Consider the following 18,295-nt stretch of genomic DNA (forward strand, 5'->3'; position numbering starts at 1 on the left):
CACCTGCACGAAGCAACACAGGAAGAACAGAAAAGCGTATTTGGTGATGTTCATGGACTCTAGACTGCATCCAAGTATTAAACAACAGTTTCTTTACTTAAAACGAATCGGTTCTTTTGTCTGTACTTGAATCACATGCTGGTTGAAGTAAAATCCACTGCGGTGCTGTGCAGAGACAAAATTACAAAAACTGCGTCACTGTCCTAAAATGTAATGATCTGAGTGCACAAGTCCAACCATCTCCATAAAACATTGTCTGAAAATCTTTGTGACAGTAGGAAAAGTGTTATGACCAAATGATAGTGCATCCACACGCACACATAGCTTCAAGTGTTGCTATTTTGGAAATTTGTTAAATGTTGACTGAGACCGAGAGCAAAAATAACAGGATAAAAAGCTGAAGAGAAACCACAGAAAGCCGAGCATGGCAAACATGCCTTCTTTATATCGGTGGTTGTGCGTTCGCTCTACATCTGCACAGGAAGCAGAAGGTTACGGTAAAAGTGAAACCACAGCTTTACGTCCTGTTTTATGAATATCAGACCGTTTCCCCTGAACACATACAGACACACACATCTGCAAGTCTGTGTGAAAGTCAATTATGTTAGAAACTAATACATTTGTAACATTTATTGATTGGTGCATATTTGTACATTTCTCATGATTTGTGACAGAGGCAGCAGTGAGTGCACAAGTCCACTCAGCTCTGACAGTCTGCAGCAGTCTGCGGCACTGACAGAGCTTTTCTTCTTGATGGTTCCCTTAAAAGAAGACCATACAATGAATGTGGAGTAAATATAGCTCAAAACATCTTCAGCGCCTGCTTCTTCTAGCAGGCATAGTTGTTTGTTCATAAAGCTGGTCAGTGCCAGCGGCCCACGTCTACCCCGTCTGCGTGCCCTGCTGCGTGGCTTTGTGCTGTAGTTGATGGAGGATTCAGCAGGTCAATGGCATTTCCTTCCCTGAGCTTTAGAACTGCTTGCTTCAGATTCCACCTGCAAGGAGTAACGAACGCGTGTGAGGAATAGCGACCATCAAGCTTTCACATCAGTCCCTATGGTTAGCGTTCACATCCTGCTTCATTTGTTTTTGACGGCGGTTAAAACAATTATGGACAGTTTCACAGCAGTCATCATACAGTGTGCTGAAGAGTGTTCGGCTGCAAATACGATTCAAGGCCTAGAAACCCGTAGATGTTGTTTCAGCTTTGTTGTTATTTGTGTGGATGTGTGTTTGTGTGGTTTTTAGTGTTAAAGTTGAAGCCACGCCTGAGACTACTAACACGGTAAAGGGTTGTTAGTCAGTTACAAAGTGAATATAAACTATTCACTGAATGTACCCAAAACACATTACATAAGATTTCTATCAGGACGCACAGCCCTGAAACACACACGGTCTTTACAATATAAAGTGTCCTAAAATGACTAAAAAATGACTACTGTCAATGTGTCAGCTCAACACAACACTCTACAATAAAGCATGTGAAGTGTTACATTATTCTGTGATATTTTCAAAAATAATGATTTTTGCTTTTCTCCATTAGTTATTTATTAATCGAAAATGTAAATACAACTCAAATATCAACGGCACTATATGCATGATATACCACACACACACACACACACACACACACACACACACACACACACACACACACACACACACACACTCTAAAATGTAATATGCTGATGACGAATGGCAGCGTCTGCATGTCAGTCATGTTGATGTCAGCCTAACTCTGCTCACCTACTGAGCTAAACTGGCGCCCGTCAGTCACATCACTATGTCAAAATAAACTGAATACAAATTCAGCAGCAGCAGCAGTTCAGTTGTGGCACAACTGTCTCACCTGTTTGTGTTGGGATCCCTCAGTGAAGACGCACACAGATAGCCTCCGGATTTAATCCCTGTCACAGGAATCTTTATCTGCAAAGCAATTTACACTCAGTACTCAATACATTCAGAGTTCTTTGCAATAGGATTGAGTTTGTGATTTACATTTGCTCACTATGTGGATTCTACACCAATTTTCTATACATCTAAATACTTTTAAAAAGCTACTTGTAAGCAAATACTTTAATTATACGCAGAAGGAAAACCAGTTTAGCTGCACATGCAAAACTAGAAAAAAAAGAAGTCAGGGATGACAGCATCGGTTGTCTGTGTTATTGGCACACTTGCCCTCCTAAAGGACAGTACCTGTGCAGTGTGCTTATCTACACGGTTGTATCTGTCAGTCAGATGGATGTTGTGGACCTTTAAAGGTGGCGCCCCCAGGCTTTCCATGGCAACTGGACATGCCTCCAACTCCTGCAAAGCCAGCCTGTGGTAGTCTGACGCAGCAAAGTTCTCTAAGTAGACAGCAGACAGAATGATATATGTGAGTGAACAAAAACAGGAAAGCTAGAAAATAATACAACATTTTAAAGTATGAATGGAAACAGTTACTCTTTTTACTCAAAACTTAAAGTTAAAATAAGCTTTCACAGAACACAAACCAAGAGTTTAGTTTTTAAAAAGGTTCATATGGAGTGAATTTGGCAGGGATGTGATAGGACGAGGAGACAGTTATTCCCTTTTATTCAGAACATAAGCGTCACACTTCTATACTTGTATAGACGTTAGCTGGTTAGAGAATTACGAGGATGTCGGTTCCAGTTTTAGTGAAAGCAATGCTAAACTGGTGGCCAGCGTTAATGACCTGGAAAGCCGACAGAACATGCAGGTCTGGTGGAATCCATCGAAGGTGAGTGCAGAGCCCATCGCTCACCTGTTGCTAAGCCAAACTTAGCTCAGAGACCATGGCCTGTAATCATTCGCCTTTATCGCTATCAGATAAAGGACCTTCTGATCCGCGAGGCTCGGCGGGGAGGGAAGTTGCAATAACATTACCAGCAGAGAGAAGGGATGGCTTTGCTCAGCCGCTGACGCGAGGGATTATGTGGACAACCTATCCACTGTATTTGTATCATCCTGAGCATCCATGTTATGTTATTAACTACCGCAGTCACGTTATCCTTTGCTGCAGTATGCAGGAGGCTAGATGATACCTGGCTGCTATGGTTACGGGAAGACTGTTCAGCAGTGGTTTTAAGTATTTGCTCATGTCAGCACTCTGCATACTTGTATACCGTAATTGTCGGGCTATAAGCCGCTACTTTTTGCACAAGCTTTGAACCCTGCGGCTTTTAGTCAGGTGCGGCTTTTCTATGGATTGTCCATGATTTTTGTCATATCGTAAGACGATTTGTTTTGTTTGTTCTGCTGTTGTACGGCACTACGTTGCCTGGCGGAAGGATCGGGGTTCAAGAGTGGTATGTTAGTCACATGTCCGTCCGCCAGGCAACGTAGTGCCGTACGAAGTAGCGCGAAAAACAAACTTCAAATTAACGCTACGCGTTCAGCGGGAGGCGTGGATGATGAGCGGCGATAAACTTGCGAAAAGCAAGTTATGCTCAACTCCACCGGTGGATTCTGACAGCGTGGAAAAGTGTGAAAACATCCACGATCACCAACGGATTTCAAAGGGCTGGACTGCTGCATGATGGAGAGGAGGACACCGCCACGGCCCTTCAGAGGGTGTTCGACTCTGACACTGACAACGAGGATTTCTTTGGTTTTGAAAGTGACAACGAAGGAGAGAAGCGGAGAGTGGATGACGAAGCCATCCTGAGCCTGTTCGTATCCGACACTGGAGAAGAGGACTTTGGTGGTTTTAGTGCGCAGGAAGAAGAGAAAGATGGTGAATGACTGACTTTTCTTCTTGTTAAAGCCGTGTCACTGCACCTGAGCCTAAAAGGTAGCCCGAATCTATTGTTCTGGTGTGCTGTAGGTTATTGTTATGTACTACATGTGCAAATATGTACCCATAACTTGTTTTTCAAAATATTAATAAAAGGGGTGTGTCTCCAAACAGCCATCTCTTTCCTGACAATTCCCTTTGTGCATATTCTCTTACATATGATAAGTCAACATTGAAACACCTGCGGCTTTTAGTCAGGTGCGGCTAATGTATGTACAAAACAGGATTTTCCCCTGATTTTAGCTTGTGCGGCTAATATTCAGGTGCGCTTTGTAGTCCGGGAAATACGGTACATACATGCACGTATTGGTGCCGCTTTTATTTTACTTTTTTCTTTCTCACTTTTCAACATTCTGTGTATCTGGTAAGATGTTCTGTTCTGATGTGGTTGAAGGCACAGCCATATCTGACCAGAAGCTTAAAGGTTTAATTACGAATCTATTCTACAGAATTTTTGTTTTCTCTTTTTGAATAAGGTAGGAAGTGTTTTGGTGAGCTCGCTGCTTTTCCTTTTGGCAGCCGTCATCAGCTGGGGAAAAAGTAGTGGGGGTGGTTATGGAGTAGTGAGTATGGAGGGGTGGGAATGATCTGATTCTAATAGTAACGTTTTAGGAGGCACAGTGGCCTCGGTTGTGTTGGTTTCATTTGTGTTTGCAGGACAACCTTACCCTATTGTACATGCATGGCTCTATCTGTGCACGAATCTCTGTCGAGGTTGGGTAGTGCTGTAGACTCGTTAGGTGGAATATTGAGGTGTAAACCACCCTGCTAAAAGGATGTTCTCACACATCAAACAGTGCAGGGCAGCGGTGGTTTGTTTTATATTGTTTTGTGTTATTTAAACAGGAAACACACATTTGCAGGTCGGATAGCACCCATCTCACTGGGGGAGGGGCAGCATTTTCACTCCACTCGTCAGGCCAAAGCCAGAGGTGTTTCAGTCGTTACTGATCCAGATGTGTGCTTTGAAAAACATGAGGTCATTTCTGATACGTTAAACTCTCATGCCAATCATGAATCTTCCCGATGCCCCAAAATACGGAAAACATTAGTGATTTAATTAAACTCTTCTTGCAGACAAGAATTTTCTAAAATTCATGAAAAAACAAATCTGCTTTCCCCCAAACGAATACAACAAATGAGATATTTAGCCTGACGATTTAGGATACACTGAAAGACTTTCTGAGGGGGCAATTCATTTCTTATTCAGCAAACATGAGGAAAAAGGGAGTGACTTGAATTAGCTAACCAAATCAAAGAAATACTTCAGCTATATCCAAGGATAAAAAAAAAACACAATTATATAATAGACGGTAATGCTGCAGACTATGTTTGACATCCTTTCAACACTCAGTTTAATGTCAGCTTCTAAAGTGTAAGAGTTTGTTCTATATGCACAGACAGAGCTGACAGGATGCTATCCAACAGCTGAAGGGTATCCAGGCAAAACTGCATATTCCCAAAAACAGAACGACCAATGGTACCATCACCTCAGATCATGTTAGAGTAACAACACATCCAGGTCTCTCAATTCTCAACTTTATACCTCTGAGCTTCCACAGGAGAAAACTCTGATGGAGAACTTTTTAATTCTTTGAATATCCCACGCTCTCTCCGAAATGTAACCTATAAAAAGGAACCTATAAAACAGGCGGAAGTTAAGATTTCATCAGTCTGGAAAGTCTCCGGGCCAAGATGGATTTCCTGATTTTTTTTTAAAGCATTCTCAGTATTGTTTTCACCTCAACTGTGTGTAGCATTGCCATATTTAAAGGAGTCAGCCAAAGTCCCTTCATCGTTCTATGAAGCATGTATGACTGTTGTTCTAAAGAAAGGTAAAGATCCACTCGAATGCTCATCTTACAGGTCAGTCTCCTTACTCACTGACCAAAGTTTTAGTGCATAGGCTGGAAATCGTTTTACCATCAATCGCATCTGAAGATCAAACCAGCTTTATTAAAAACCAGTATCTGTCATCCGTTTGATATATTATATTCTCCTCGCACGGAGACTCCAGACTGTATCTGCTCCCTGGATACAAAGAAGGCGTTTGATTGTGTGGAGTGCGAGTATCTATTCTCAAGCTTGGGAAAATTCAAGTTTGGACCCAAATTTAATTTTTGGATAAAATTGCCCTAAACCCTCAATCCTTTCAAACTCCCAGCAGTCACAGCTGTTTAACCTCCAAACCCAGCAAGGGTGTCCCCTCAAGTCCGTTACTCTTTGATGTGGATATAGAGCCACTGGCCATGCTGCGAGGCTGAGCAGATGTCTCTGGGAAGTGGAGGAGAGGAGTCATGCATAAAGTATCCCTGTATGTAGAGGATCACCTGGTCTTCTTGTCATGTGAATCTATACATCCTATTTTCTACATTTTTACTCCGTATGTTTGCAGGATGCAAAGTGAACTGAATACACCGTAAACACTGCAACACTTCCACGCCTTTTTCATTTTATTTTTTTACACATGGAGGGGCAAACACCCTTGAGTGAAAAACTCTGGTCTCCACAAGTCTAAGCATAATTTCCAGTATTACTATTGGGCATCTAATATATGCTGGACCAGGTTTTGGTTTAATTTCCAATTCCTGTTAAAGACACATCTGTCTTGGCAATACTTGGATCTCCACTTTCCTTGGCCTCCATTAAGTCATTTGATAATCCAGTGGTGAGGCACACACTCAGATGAAAAAACACCGGTGAGACTGACTGTTCTCCTTTGAGTCCAGTCTCACCACATTATGTTTTTCAACCATCCTTAAGCGATTCTGTGTTTCAGGATTGGTGCAGTAGGTGCTTCGTATCTTTCATGAAACTCTCTGAAACATTCAATCTCCTGCACACAAATCTTCTCAGAGAGCTTCAGATCAGACACTTTGTTCAATCTCAGATGTCCTACTTCCAGAGGCTTGAAGACGGCTGATATGTTCCTATATTTGTATCCATCTCAGAAAGGGTTAATATCTGTTATTTATGACATGCTGGGTGTTCCCCTCTTTATTTTTAATTTAAATTTTTTTTTACTATGCAAATGTCTGTCAATGTTCTGCTACTGGAAACTGGATTTTCCAGAGGAACCTACCCGAGGGATTAATAAAGTTTTATCTAAGTTTTATCTTCTCTACTAAAAGATGTGAACAAAGCATTACAGACAATCCCTACTGCAACCATCTCCAAAACGAATCAGCTGATCTAGACCACAGCAGCAGCGACCGCTGAGGTGCTTGGCTACAAAACGAACAACCACAAGGAGCAGTGCCCCCGTATGTTAGCAGGGAGGGACGTTCTGGGGAAGCACTGAAAGTTGGCTAAGTGTGATCTCTAAGAATCTGCCAAGCAAAGACTCACAGCCTTGGTCACCACTTGATAAGGTTTATCAGACAGAAGGCAAGAGAATAAACTGTACTCTTAGTGGCAGGGGAACAATATGAGAAAAGCCCCACCAAGGCTAGAGATGGAGAAGGGGAGAAGACACAACCTATAACAGCATTGTTCAGTGGCTAGTGGATGTGAGAGCAGACGGAGCAACAGGCTCCAGTAACCATCACAGTGCAGACATCCAGTAGGTCTCCAGTATGAAGAGTTGGACTGAAGCTGGGTAAATTAAGCTCTCTTCCCTTAAACAGCAGGTTAATTGTGCTGAGACCTTCTGTGATCCAACTTCTGTACCCACTTTCTCAAACAGATGGAAGCGGCAAATTTTTCCTGTCCTGTTTCTATTCATGTTTCTATTCATGTTTCTATTCATGTTTGTTCCAGGAATGGTCGATTAAATGCTGTCTGAGCATCCAAGCTCCATTGCAGGTGTTCTGTGTCTTGCTGCTATTGCACACGGCTACAATGGAGGACATCGAGGCAACGGTATAGCTGGCCCTATTCCAGGAAGTAGGCTCAGCTAAAACTCTGAATTTGTTAAGTCTGTGATAAGGGCTAAGTCAGTTACCAGGGCAACAGAGTCTGAAGTAAACATGCTGGCTGGCAGGTTTTCTTCATCAAGCAACTTCTCCCCACCTGCTGACACTCAGATTCATTCTCTCATTCATAGATTTGCTATCAAATCACGTAGCAGAGCAAGAGAAGTTTTTCCAATCAATGAAATCCCAGTTAATCGTTACTTTGCTATTTTTTGTACTTAACATGAACTCTTATTATAATTACATCACAGATCTATTAACTTTAATAAGCAGTCACACTGATGGAAAAACCTTTGGCCCAACTGGAACTGGGAAACGAGGTCTTGTCTGGGTTAATCTCACCGTCATTAAACTGTGGCTGAATTTCACTTTCTGGTCCTCCAGTTTAACAAAGCTAGTCCCATAAAAGTAGACCTATCAGACTGACCATGGCTCTCCAAGGTAATGAGGTAGTGCAGATACGAGTGGGCAGAGGTGACTACCTTCAGAGGGCTGCAGATACAACAGGGAAGATGCAAGTGCAAGGAAAAGGGCGAGGGGCAACACTGCACAGTAATAACAGGCCAGACAAGTGGGACTCAAAGCCAAGGTTTCAAACCACAGTGCAAGACAGAAGGCAGGAAGTGGAGGCAGGCGAACCAACGGTGCAAAGTAGTCCCTCTGAAGGCAGCAGCACGTTGTGCACCAACAAACGCTAAAGTGAGCAGAAAATAGAGAAAGGAAAGAACCAGAGTGGACACAGGCAATCAAGTCGCCGAGAGAAAGGGAAGTGACTGCAACTGCAAGATCTGGAGAACGACCTCAGCATCATTCTGAAGCATTCAGTGCATGGCCAGGTCGAAGCTAAGCTTAACTTCATGGACGACATGTGCGGAGAAGAAGGGTCGTCCAGGGCTGGAAGGAAAGAGGGAGACAGATCAAGCAAATGATGGTGAGGCTGGCAAGAAAAGCGATGAAGGGGCAGAGATCCAGCTCTGAAATTGCTACGATTCTCTTTGTTGATGTGGGAGGAGGGTTTGAGGTTGGCAATGAGAGGAAGCAATCCAAGTACTCGACCTGGCAGCTGAGTCTCGGGAGGCTGACTGAAATGCTGTAATATGCTCACTGGAAGTCAGGTATCAGGGCTTTGTTGGCTCCTCAACTTCACTCCTCCTCTGCAGTCTACGCTGCATGGGAGCAGCGCTGATGCCAGCCACCAGAAAACTGGCAGCAGAAGCATAAAGCCAGCATGTGGTTGTGATTACAGAGATCGCACAAGGTCTGGGGGCTAAACAACAGGGGATAAACATCCTTGGCTGGTGGTCCTCAGCTGATGCCACCCATAGATGTTTACTGTGGCTCCCCCAGGCAAAGGCCTTCAAGGGGCACCTGAGCTAAAGGGCATCATTAAAGGTTATCCTGCATCCTGCATAGTGATGTGAGCTTTTAGCTGCTTTTTGAATGACAATGTGCTCAGATTGTGGAGTTTCTAGAAGAGGACACCACAACTGCAAAGTCGTGTTGTCAGCTGTCGAGGTAGAAGAGGGTCAGATATTAGAGCAAGAAGGGTTAGGCTTTATCATTCACTCACTGCACACATAACGTGCAAAATGTTTACAATTAGTAAAAGTACATTATCATGCACCTCTCTTTTATCATTTCTTTTAACCTCCTAGGACCTGCGTCCACATATGTGGACGTCACATTTTGGGTTATTTAGACCAAAATACTCAATTTTGCTCTATAAGGGCCTGATATCCACTTACGAGGACATTATCCTGCTACTGTTCTTTCAAAATTTTAAACAAATATCCTCATATGTGGCTCTTATTTTTCTTAAAAACAAAAAGATAAAAAAATAATCTGGTAATAGTTTGTTTTTACATTCATCAGGTCCCAATCAGCCCAAATATCAAAGAGATTAAAAATGCTGCTGTGGAAGAGTTCAGGTCTTAGGAGGTTAAACCCAACTTAAATTATGTTAAACCACCAAAACAGGTGATGACATTCAAACAGTAATTAGATCACCATGTTTTTGAACATGTGCAACAAACCACAGAGTGGTGCTAAATCCTGAAGCCAGCCCAGGTCAGCTGGAGCTGAAAACCTGAAGAATTCACTCTCAGGAGTGCAGCTGAAGTTAACGTCAAGTTGAATTTTTCTACACTCTCAAATGACACATTTCTGAGCGCAACAGTACATGATCGAAGCTGCTGAAATGAAAAGTTTCACTAACTGTAAGCTTTTGTACTCACTCTGTAGCAGGTAGTACATTGTGCCGATCCCTGCACCCGTCAGCACGGTGGTGAAGATGGTGAGCTGCTGCAGGTGACTGTTGGAAATCCTCATGCTTGCTTTCTTTCCTGAAAATAATGACGAGGATCTGGTCAGTATACAGAGAGCGTCTGTGTTTTAATAAGGAAGTATTCATGGTTTGCCATGAATTCTGTGGTAACTACAGGACACAACCTAAAAGCTTCTGAGAGGCTTCAGTCTTACACATTTCCAATTTTCTGAAAGAGAAAAAACACGTTTTGTCATTTTTAATAGCAAAACATATGGTGACCCCCTGACCCCCTCTCCTACACACATACAGTTGAACAAGTACTATTAATATCACCGCCTACATCCATGAGACAGCTCAGCTAATGATGGTAAAGGTTGCCAACACAGGCAAAGACACATACATGCACATTCTGTGAATGCATCCAAGTCTGGTTTCCCTTATTTTCAGTCATATGTATCCTGTGTTTATGGTGGCTGCTAAGATTGAACATGTCCAAACCTAGCACAGGTAATCCATATGAGCACAGCGATGTGTGCTTAGCCCCTCCTATATTCCCTGTTCATACACAACTGTGTGGCTAAACATGAGTCCAACACCATCATTAAGTTTGCGGATGACACAACCATCAAAGGCCTCATCACAGACAACGATGACTCTACTTCCTGAGGAGGCTGAGGACGTTTGGCATGAACGCCAACATCCCCTCAAACCTCTACAGGTGTGCGATCGAGAGCTTGCTGACGAGCTGCATCACAGTCTGGTACAAAGCTGCTGTGCCAGCAGCCGGAAATCACTCCGGAGGGTGAAAGCAGCGGAGCACATCACTGGCATGAGGCTTCCTGCCATTCGGGACATTTATCTCCAGCGATGCCTCCGTAAAGCACACAGCATCACCAAGGACCACAGCCACCCAGCACATCAGCTCTTCTCTTTGTTACCATCTGGCAGACGTTACAGGTTCTGTCTGCTCGGACTACAAGACTCAAAAACAGATTTTACCACCAAGTCGACACCTCAACCACAACACTTCACAGGATGCACACAGCTGTCCTGCAGTTTCTCAGGTACACAATACACTCTGCACTGGTCACCCCATTCTTATTTTTTTGTTAGTATTTAAATAAAAATAAAAACCCTTCCTCTTACTGACCCTTAACCCTTACTGTCCTGCTGAGTGACTGTCTTCTGCTCGTCAAATACATTTTGACCCTGTGCTAACGTGCACATGACAAATATAACTGAAGCTAATGAGCCAAAATGTTAGGCTCAGCCTGGCAGTTTTATATCAGCGCAAGTGGCTCCTCAGACTGAGGAAGAAATCAATGGCTGCACCTCTATAATAGGGAAGTTTAACTGCAGCTGAGAGTCTCTGTTTAGCTGACATGCAGAGGCCTTAGAGCAGGGGTGTCAAACTCAAACACACAGTGGGCCAAAATTCAAAACTGGAACAAAGTCGCGGGCTAACGTTAATATTTATTGAAATATATTTATTCCTCCAGATATAAGAATGAATCTTTTCTTATGGACTCAAACACGTTGTGCTGAAAAACTGAATATGGAACAAGCAAAGCTTAATACTAAACAATATATATATTAGCTGTATGATACCAGTAGGCCAGCTCTGATAATAACTTGGTATGGCTTCGCAGGCCAAATGTAATTAGGCTGCGGGCCAGAGTTTGACACCTATGCCTTAGAAGGTTCAACTCATCACAAGTTTTTCACAAGACAAACTATCTACATAAGAAACAAGTAAACAAGTATAGTTAAGTACACGGGGTTTTGAAAAGTAACACTTTTCTTTCTTAAATATCATTTTGCTTCTTGAGGAAGGGAAACCAGGAGAGGGCTGAGGTGTGCCGAATGAAAGAAAACTGGACTGACTGAGTGGTTTGTTTAAAAGTGACATTTTTGGTTCTGATTGTTGTCAGTATGTCAGCAGAGCAGGGAGATCTGCTGACATACTGATGATTTTTGTTAGAGAGACTTCTGGATGTTATTCAGGATGTCGCCATAGACAAAATTGAACATGCTCCTCTAAGATCCATGAAATGACATGTGGTGTGCCTCAAGGGTCGGTTCTAGGCCCTGTACTTTTTAATTTGTATATGTTGCCTCTCGGCGGTGTCATCAGGAGGCATGGAGTGAACGTCCACAGTTACGCTGATGACACGCAGCTGTACATCTCCGTGTCTCCTGATGACACCAGACCAATGGATGCCCTTTTTAACTGTGTCTTGGATATAAGATCTTGGATGGCAGAAAACTTTTTACAGCTTAACCAGGACAAAACTGAAGTTTTAATCGTCGGTCCTGAGGCTCAGAGAGAGAAACTCTTGTCTAAATTACAGGCATTTTCACTATGTCCTTCGCTACAAGTGAAAAACCTGGGTGTTATTTTTGACTCTGAGCTTGGTTTTATCCCACATATTAAACATGTAACCAAAATTGGATTTTATCATCTAAAAAATATAGCCAGAGTCCGCCCTATTCTCTCTCGGGCCAACACGGAGATGCTGATGCATGCTTTTATTACCAGTCGCATTGATTACTGTAATGCCCTGCTCTCTGGTCTTCCTAAGAAGAATATTTCACCTTTACAACTCTTGCAAAACTCGGCAGCTCGTGTGCTGACGGAGACCAGAGGGCGGGCCCACATTACACCGGTTTTAGAATCGCTGCACTGGCTCCCCGTGTGTTTCAGGATCGATTTTAAAGTTCTTTTATTGGTTTTTAAATGTCTTAATGGTCTTGGGCCTTCTTATCTCTCAGATCTGCTTTTACCATACGAACCCTCGCGGACCCTGAGGTCCTCTGGTGCTGGCCTTTTGATTGTCCCTAAAGTCAGGACACATACTCACGGAGAGGCAGCTTTTCAGTGGTATGGTCCTCGTCTGTGGAACAGCCTGCTGGAGGAGCTCAGGGCCGCAGAGAACGTACATGTTTTTAAGAACAGGCTCAAGACCCACCTTTTTAATTTAGCTTTTACTTAGCGTTTATTTATTTTATGCTTATTTATTCTATCCTGTTATTCTATTATTAATTTAGGCTTTACCTAATATTTCTTGATTTTATTCTTATTCATTTTTTAATCTTCTTACTCTATTTATATTTATATTTATATTGTATCCTGTTCTTATTTATTTTATCATTTTACCCTGTATACATCGTATTGCGTCATATCTCCAGTGTTTCCTCGGAGGGCGCTCTCTGCACCGGGGCTGTTATTGACCGTGGCTGCTGGGTCTCTGGGGTCCTCTCAGTCTGGTTGGGGGGCTCCTTTGCCTCCCTCCGGCTGTGTGCCCAGCCCGGAGCCTGCGGTCTGTGACCGGCTCTCGGTGCAGACGGCTCTCTGTTATAATGTTTCCTCACTTGGCTCATGCGAGCCCAGCCCAATTTTTACTCTTTAAGTGTGCGCGTGTGTGTGTGTGTGTGTGTGGGTGGGGGTGGGGGGATATATGTGTATTGAGAGTGTGGGGAGTGAGTTGGAGGGTGGGGTGGGCTGCTTTTAACTATGTAAAGCACTTTGTGCTACATTTTTTCTATATGAAAAGTGCTTTATAAATAAAGATTGATTGATTGATTGATTGATCGATCTAAACAGTTTCAATCTTATCAACATTGATGTTATTCCCCAGAGGGTCTGCAGATGGAAATTAGCCCAAGGCTATAATCTGGCATATTTACATTTGTTAACATGTTCATTAATATGTATTGCCCCTCTTTCTAAAAATAAATAAATAAATTCTGAGTGCAGAAGAGAGCTGTGGGATTTTAATATGACCGGTAACAGCTTCACTGTTGGTCTGGTGTTTTTGGAGAGACGCGCACGCCTTTGGCCTGCAAACATGTGTTGGACGTTACATGTTTGAGCAGACTGTATTAGTACATGTTGAGAGAGCTCATTGGTTTTACCTATTACAGGATGTTTCCTGTATTAAACCTTGTTAATGACACCGTCTTCATAGGCCACCGGTTGGGACTGAACCAGCTGATGCTAATTTGGAAGATTGCTTTGTAATTCCTGACAGGTTTGAGACGGTGTGGTGACTTTTCGCGCCTCCCTTTCTTCGCATGTTCAATACTTTTTCCCTGCGTCGTTTCTCGTTATTGCACAGAATCATCTGCGGTTTGATTTCGTTACATGTGTGGACTGAATGGGTTGCACCAGCATCTGGTCTATCACTGCCTACAGATAGCGTTAGCATTGCACTAACTCAGTGCATGAGTGAAACACGCAGCGCTGCAACAGGTCCTCCAATAATCCGTCAGAATGCAAAGAAAGTGGAAAGGAAAAGATCTAACAGCAGCACCGTCGTGGCTGCGCAGACTGTTGACCGTTGTTGAGAGCAGATAAGCACCGGTGTGAAGTGCACAAGGCAGGCAGACGTGTTCTGTGCATACTGGGTCCCAGCAAGAGTAATGCTGAAACACATGCAGCCGCAAACACCGCGCATTCGCTGCGTGTCAAGGTTGCTCACAATGATATTTAAACAGCTAAGGTGCATCCTTGGAGACAACTATAACACCACACGTCGACACAAACACTCACCTCGCGTTACGGTGGACCACTGTATTCTCTCCACATCCGGTAACGTCACAAAACCCGTAGCCAATCGGTTGTGGGTGCGCTTTATCAAACAGCCGGATGGGCCGGTTGTCGCTTGTTCACGCAGGGGGTGTTTATCGAAATATGATATTAGACCCTGTCGGGCGTGGTTCAGAAAGAAGCTGAAGCTGGAAGCCTTCCTCTACTGCAGTACTACACGGGACCTGTTTATGGTGGTCCATCAGCAGCACGTCTCACCACCATCATACATGCCCTGCATCACCCTCACATGTCACTCCCGACTTCTTCATAGTGATGTGATCGATACTGAAACATCGATTCCTCCCATACCAGTCATTTATGTTCTAGAAGCGATTCTCATATTAAAATATCGATATTTTAGTAATTTAGGGTAAATTACTATATCATTCTGATTCTCTACATTGGAAGGAACTACTTCCTCTCACGTCTTTCATAGTCATGTGTGAAACACGGCTGTATAAATGTGTGGCAGCCCCTGGTGTGCGCACTCACAACAATAGCTGAGCGTAAACGGAGTCATATGTGGACGTATTTTACCTCCACAAACAGCAAAGACGTGGTTTGCGATACATGTGGCAAGACAGTGAGGTGTTGTGGCCACACCACTAACCTCATCAAGCACCTCAGAGTAAATCATATCACAGAATATGACGAGCGTATGTTGAGGTGAACTGAAGAGGAGGACAGGTGCTGCTAGGGCGAGACAGACGTCTCTCAGGGAGTCCTTTAGTGCTGCAGGCAGGCAAGGTGTTCAAATAGCACAACTTCAGGTTCTTATTTCTATATGTTAATTGTTTATTATTAAGTGATAAGAACAAGTAATCTGATGTCCTATAAGCATTATGAAGCTATAATTTGAGACACAATAAATAAAATAAGTTTTTGTACAAAGTATCGGTATCGGATCAGTATCGTCGATACCACCCTGATTTTTACTTGTATCGGATCGGACAGGAAATCGGTGGCACATCACTGCTTCTTCATGTAGTGCCGCAGCTCCGCTCTCTGTGCTCTATCATCTGATTCATCTGATTTCTTATGGGGTTAAAAAGAAGCCAGTTTAAAATGAAACAAAAAAAAATACTGACATTGAAAAAGAATATTGTAAGTGAAATAAATAAACAGAAAAATTTTGTATTGAAAGTGAAAAAAAATACTCATTGAAACTCTAAATATAGACATTAAAACAAATAATTCCCAACCAAGTCACCCTTTTCTTGTGTCGCCATCGTGTTCTTTCGATCACTACAGAAAGCTCGTGACCACAGGTGAGGGTAAGGATGCAGACTGGTCTGTAAATTGAGAGCTTAGCTTTCACATCAGCTCTCTCATCACAATGGAACGGTACAGCGTGTAGACCAGTATAATGGATTAGAGTGAAAATGTGCTCGAGACAAATGTGAAGCAGAATTACAGAAACTGAATGAAACTGTCACGAGGGCTGAACCACTGCACCTTAGAAACTTAGCACTGATGTCGGCCCCACCAACCTCCTAAACTAATCCAGCATAGTTCAAAAGTTCACAATGACATTCATATTTACATAAGTTGAAGCTCTAAACAAGTACCCAGTTTTGCTTCTCGGTAAACTATCTGCATTTTGATAACGGATAATGAACATTTCCTGGGGAAATAATTATTCATGTTCCAGATGACTTTGTCTTAATAAATGCTCACCAGTGTTGGTCAAGTTACTAGAAAAAAGTAATCAGTAACTAATTACTACTATGCCATATGTTAAAACAAGATCTAGAGTGTGATTAAAGTGGTGGGTGGGTTCTTTTACAGTTTGAGAGCCAATTGAGTCTAATAACAGATTAAATGCCATGTTGAGGCTGTCATTTTTAGCATCTACATGGATGTTAAAATCACCCACAATAATTATTTTATCTGAGCTCAGAACTAAATTAGATATAAAGTCTGAGAAATCAGACAGAAACTCTGTGTAAGGCCCAGGTGGACGATAGATGATAACCAATAAGACTGGTTTCTGAGTTTCACAGCTGGGGTGGACGAGGTCAGGCTTTCAAATGAATGAAACCTCTGTCTGGGTCTTTGGTTGATTGACAAGCTGAAGCTGAAGATTGCTGCAACCCTACTAGGAGGAGGACACACTAGTTTTAACTGTGAAAAACATGACAAACATCTTAATCCTTCTATTAAGAGGATGTCTCAAGCAGGCGTCCACATGTGGACATCGCATTTTGGGTTATTTAGGCCAAAATACACAATTTTGCTCTACAAGGGCCTGATATCCACTTATACATTATACTGCTACTGTTCTATCAAAATTTTAAGCGAATATCCTTATATGTGGCTCTTATTTTTCTTAAAAACAAAAATAAGGTTAAAAAAAATCTGGTAATTCTTTGTTTTTACATTCATTGGGCCCCAATATGCCCAAATATCAAAGAGAAATTCAAAATGCATGCCGTGGAAGAGTTCGGGTCTTAGGAGGTTAAAGTTTCTTTGATTCAATGCATGAAGGAATATTTTTTGCAGATAACCAGACTTTCTGATCCGTATGATGGCGCAGAAATCCAGCTGTGATTGTCAACCGTAAAGGTGATGCTGTACAAAAGGGACACATAGCTCCCCTTCAGTAACAGAGAACAGAGGAGGTCGATAGCTGAGTGACTATTCAAGAAGGAACAGTTCATTAGTTGACGATGTCATCAAATTATGGGCATGTTCCACCCAGGCCAGTAGAGAGATTTCATGAGGTGTTGCAGCAAAGACTCCAAATCTTGATTCGCTTCTTCAGTCTGACCGTTTGTTTGAGGAGAGAACCAGAAGAGAAACTGACCTGGGCTCTGATAGTGAAACAGAACTCATTCGATACACTGGATTTGAACGCGGGCCATGCAAACAGAACACATGATCAGGGAGCAACTGGGCCATCTTAATAGCTAAAGGTAACTGACCGTACAATAAAAATGGGCAGCCATGGAGAAGCGGTCAGTAATGGTGAGTATTGTAGTATTACCTGCCAATGGAGGTAGGCATGTAACAAAATCCAGAGCAATGTCTGACCATCCTGGTGTAGGCAGTAGTGTGAATAACCTGGGAGGAGGAGAGCTGAAGGTAAGAAAATCCCAGAAGAGTTTGGGCTTTGTTGAGAAGGTGAGCGATGTTGTTATTGTTTATATTGTGTGCACTTGGTATTTGTTGTCCTTCTGGGTTTGCCGTAGTGGTAGCAGGCTCACGAGATTAAGGAAGTGAGAGCTGTACGTTGGACATGTGTATGGAGTGAGGGGCAATGAAAGAAAACAGTGGCTCGTGAAGCAGTTCGGGAAGATTTTTTTTATTATTAGAGATAAAACGATTACAATTATAGAGGAATCAGAATCATAAGATAAGATAAGATAACCTTTATTAGTCCCATGCGTGGGAAATTTGTTTTGTTACAGCAGTGGACAGTGCAAAGTTACATAGAAAAATTAGAAACAAACAAACAAACAAACAAAACACTGGACTAATATACCAATAAGATAGTGCACACAACTGTACAAAATAGAATAAAATAAAATACTATATACAATCAGTCCTGAAAAGAAGTTGGGGAACCTGGGAACCATAATCTGCAGCTATGGGGCTGAGCGATTTGGGGTAAAGAACAAAACTCAGAGACAGCAGAAAGGCCCTTTAAACCAGTCAAAGTCGAGGAGACAGCAGAAATTTGACAGATTAATTAAAGAGAGAAGACAGCTGAGGAAGCAGTG

General features: G+C 42.6%; 1 protein-coding gene across 1 annotated transcript; it reads right to left on the reverse strand.

Moving 5' to 3' along the window:
• Positions 1 to 615: 615 nt before the first annotated feature.
• Positions 616 to 14,667, reverse strand: coa1 (cytochrome C oxidase assembly factor 1). Its single transcript, XM_085389763.1, has 5 exons — positions 14,535 to 14,667; positions 9,951 to 10,058; positions 2,200 to 2,351; positions 1,850 to 1,926; positions 616 to 995 (listed from the first exon to the last, which is right to left on the reverse strand). Exons 2-5 carry the CDS (start codon positions 10,042 to 10,044, stop codon positions 863 to 865), a joined length of 456 nt encoding a protein of 151 aa, XP_085245889.1. The 5' UTR covers positions 10,045 to 10,058; positions 14,535 to 14,667; the 3' UTR covers positions 616 to 862.
• Between the last annotated feature and the right edge of the window lie 3,628 nt (positions 14,668 to 18,295).

The sequence above is a fragment of the Rhamphochromis longiceps genome, linkage group LG18 (assembly GCF_057381845.1).
Source record: "Rhamphochromis longiceps isolate RC_006_pf linkage group LG18, R_longiceps_female_GT1.1, whole genome shotgun sequence".
NCBI lineage: Eukaryota > Metazoa > Chordata > Actinopteri > Cichliformes > Cichlidae > Rhamphochromis > Rhamphochromis longiceps.

Bases quoted from the DNA above. Each gene is read 5' to 3' on its own strand.
- coa1 (XM_085389763.1), bottom strand. From the start codon at position 10,044: ATGAGGATTTCCAACAGTCACCTGCAGCAGCTCACCATCTTCACCACC. The intron at 2,352-9,950 runs GTGAGTACAAAA...CTGTCTACTTAG, and splicing joins AATGTACTACCTGCTACAGA to AGAACTTTGCTGCGTCAGAC. The intron at 1,927-2,199 runs GTACTGTCCTTT...ATTGCTTTGCAG, and splicing joins TAGATAAGCACACTGCACAG to ATAAAGATTCCTGTGACAGG.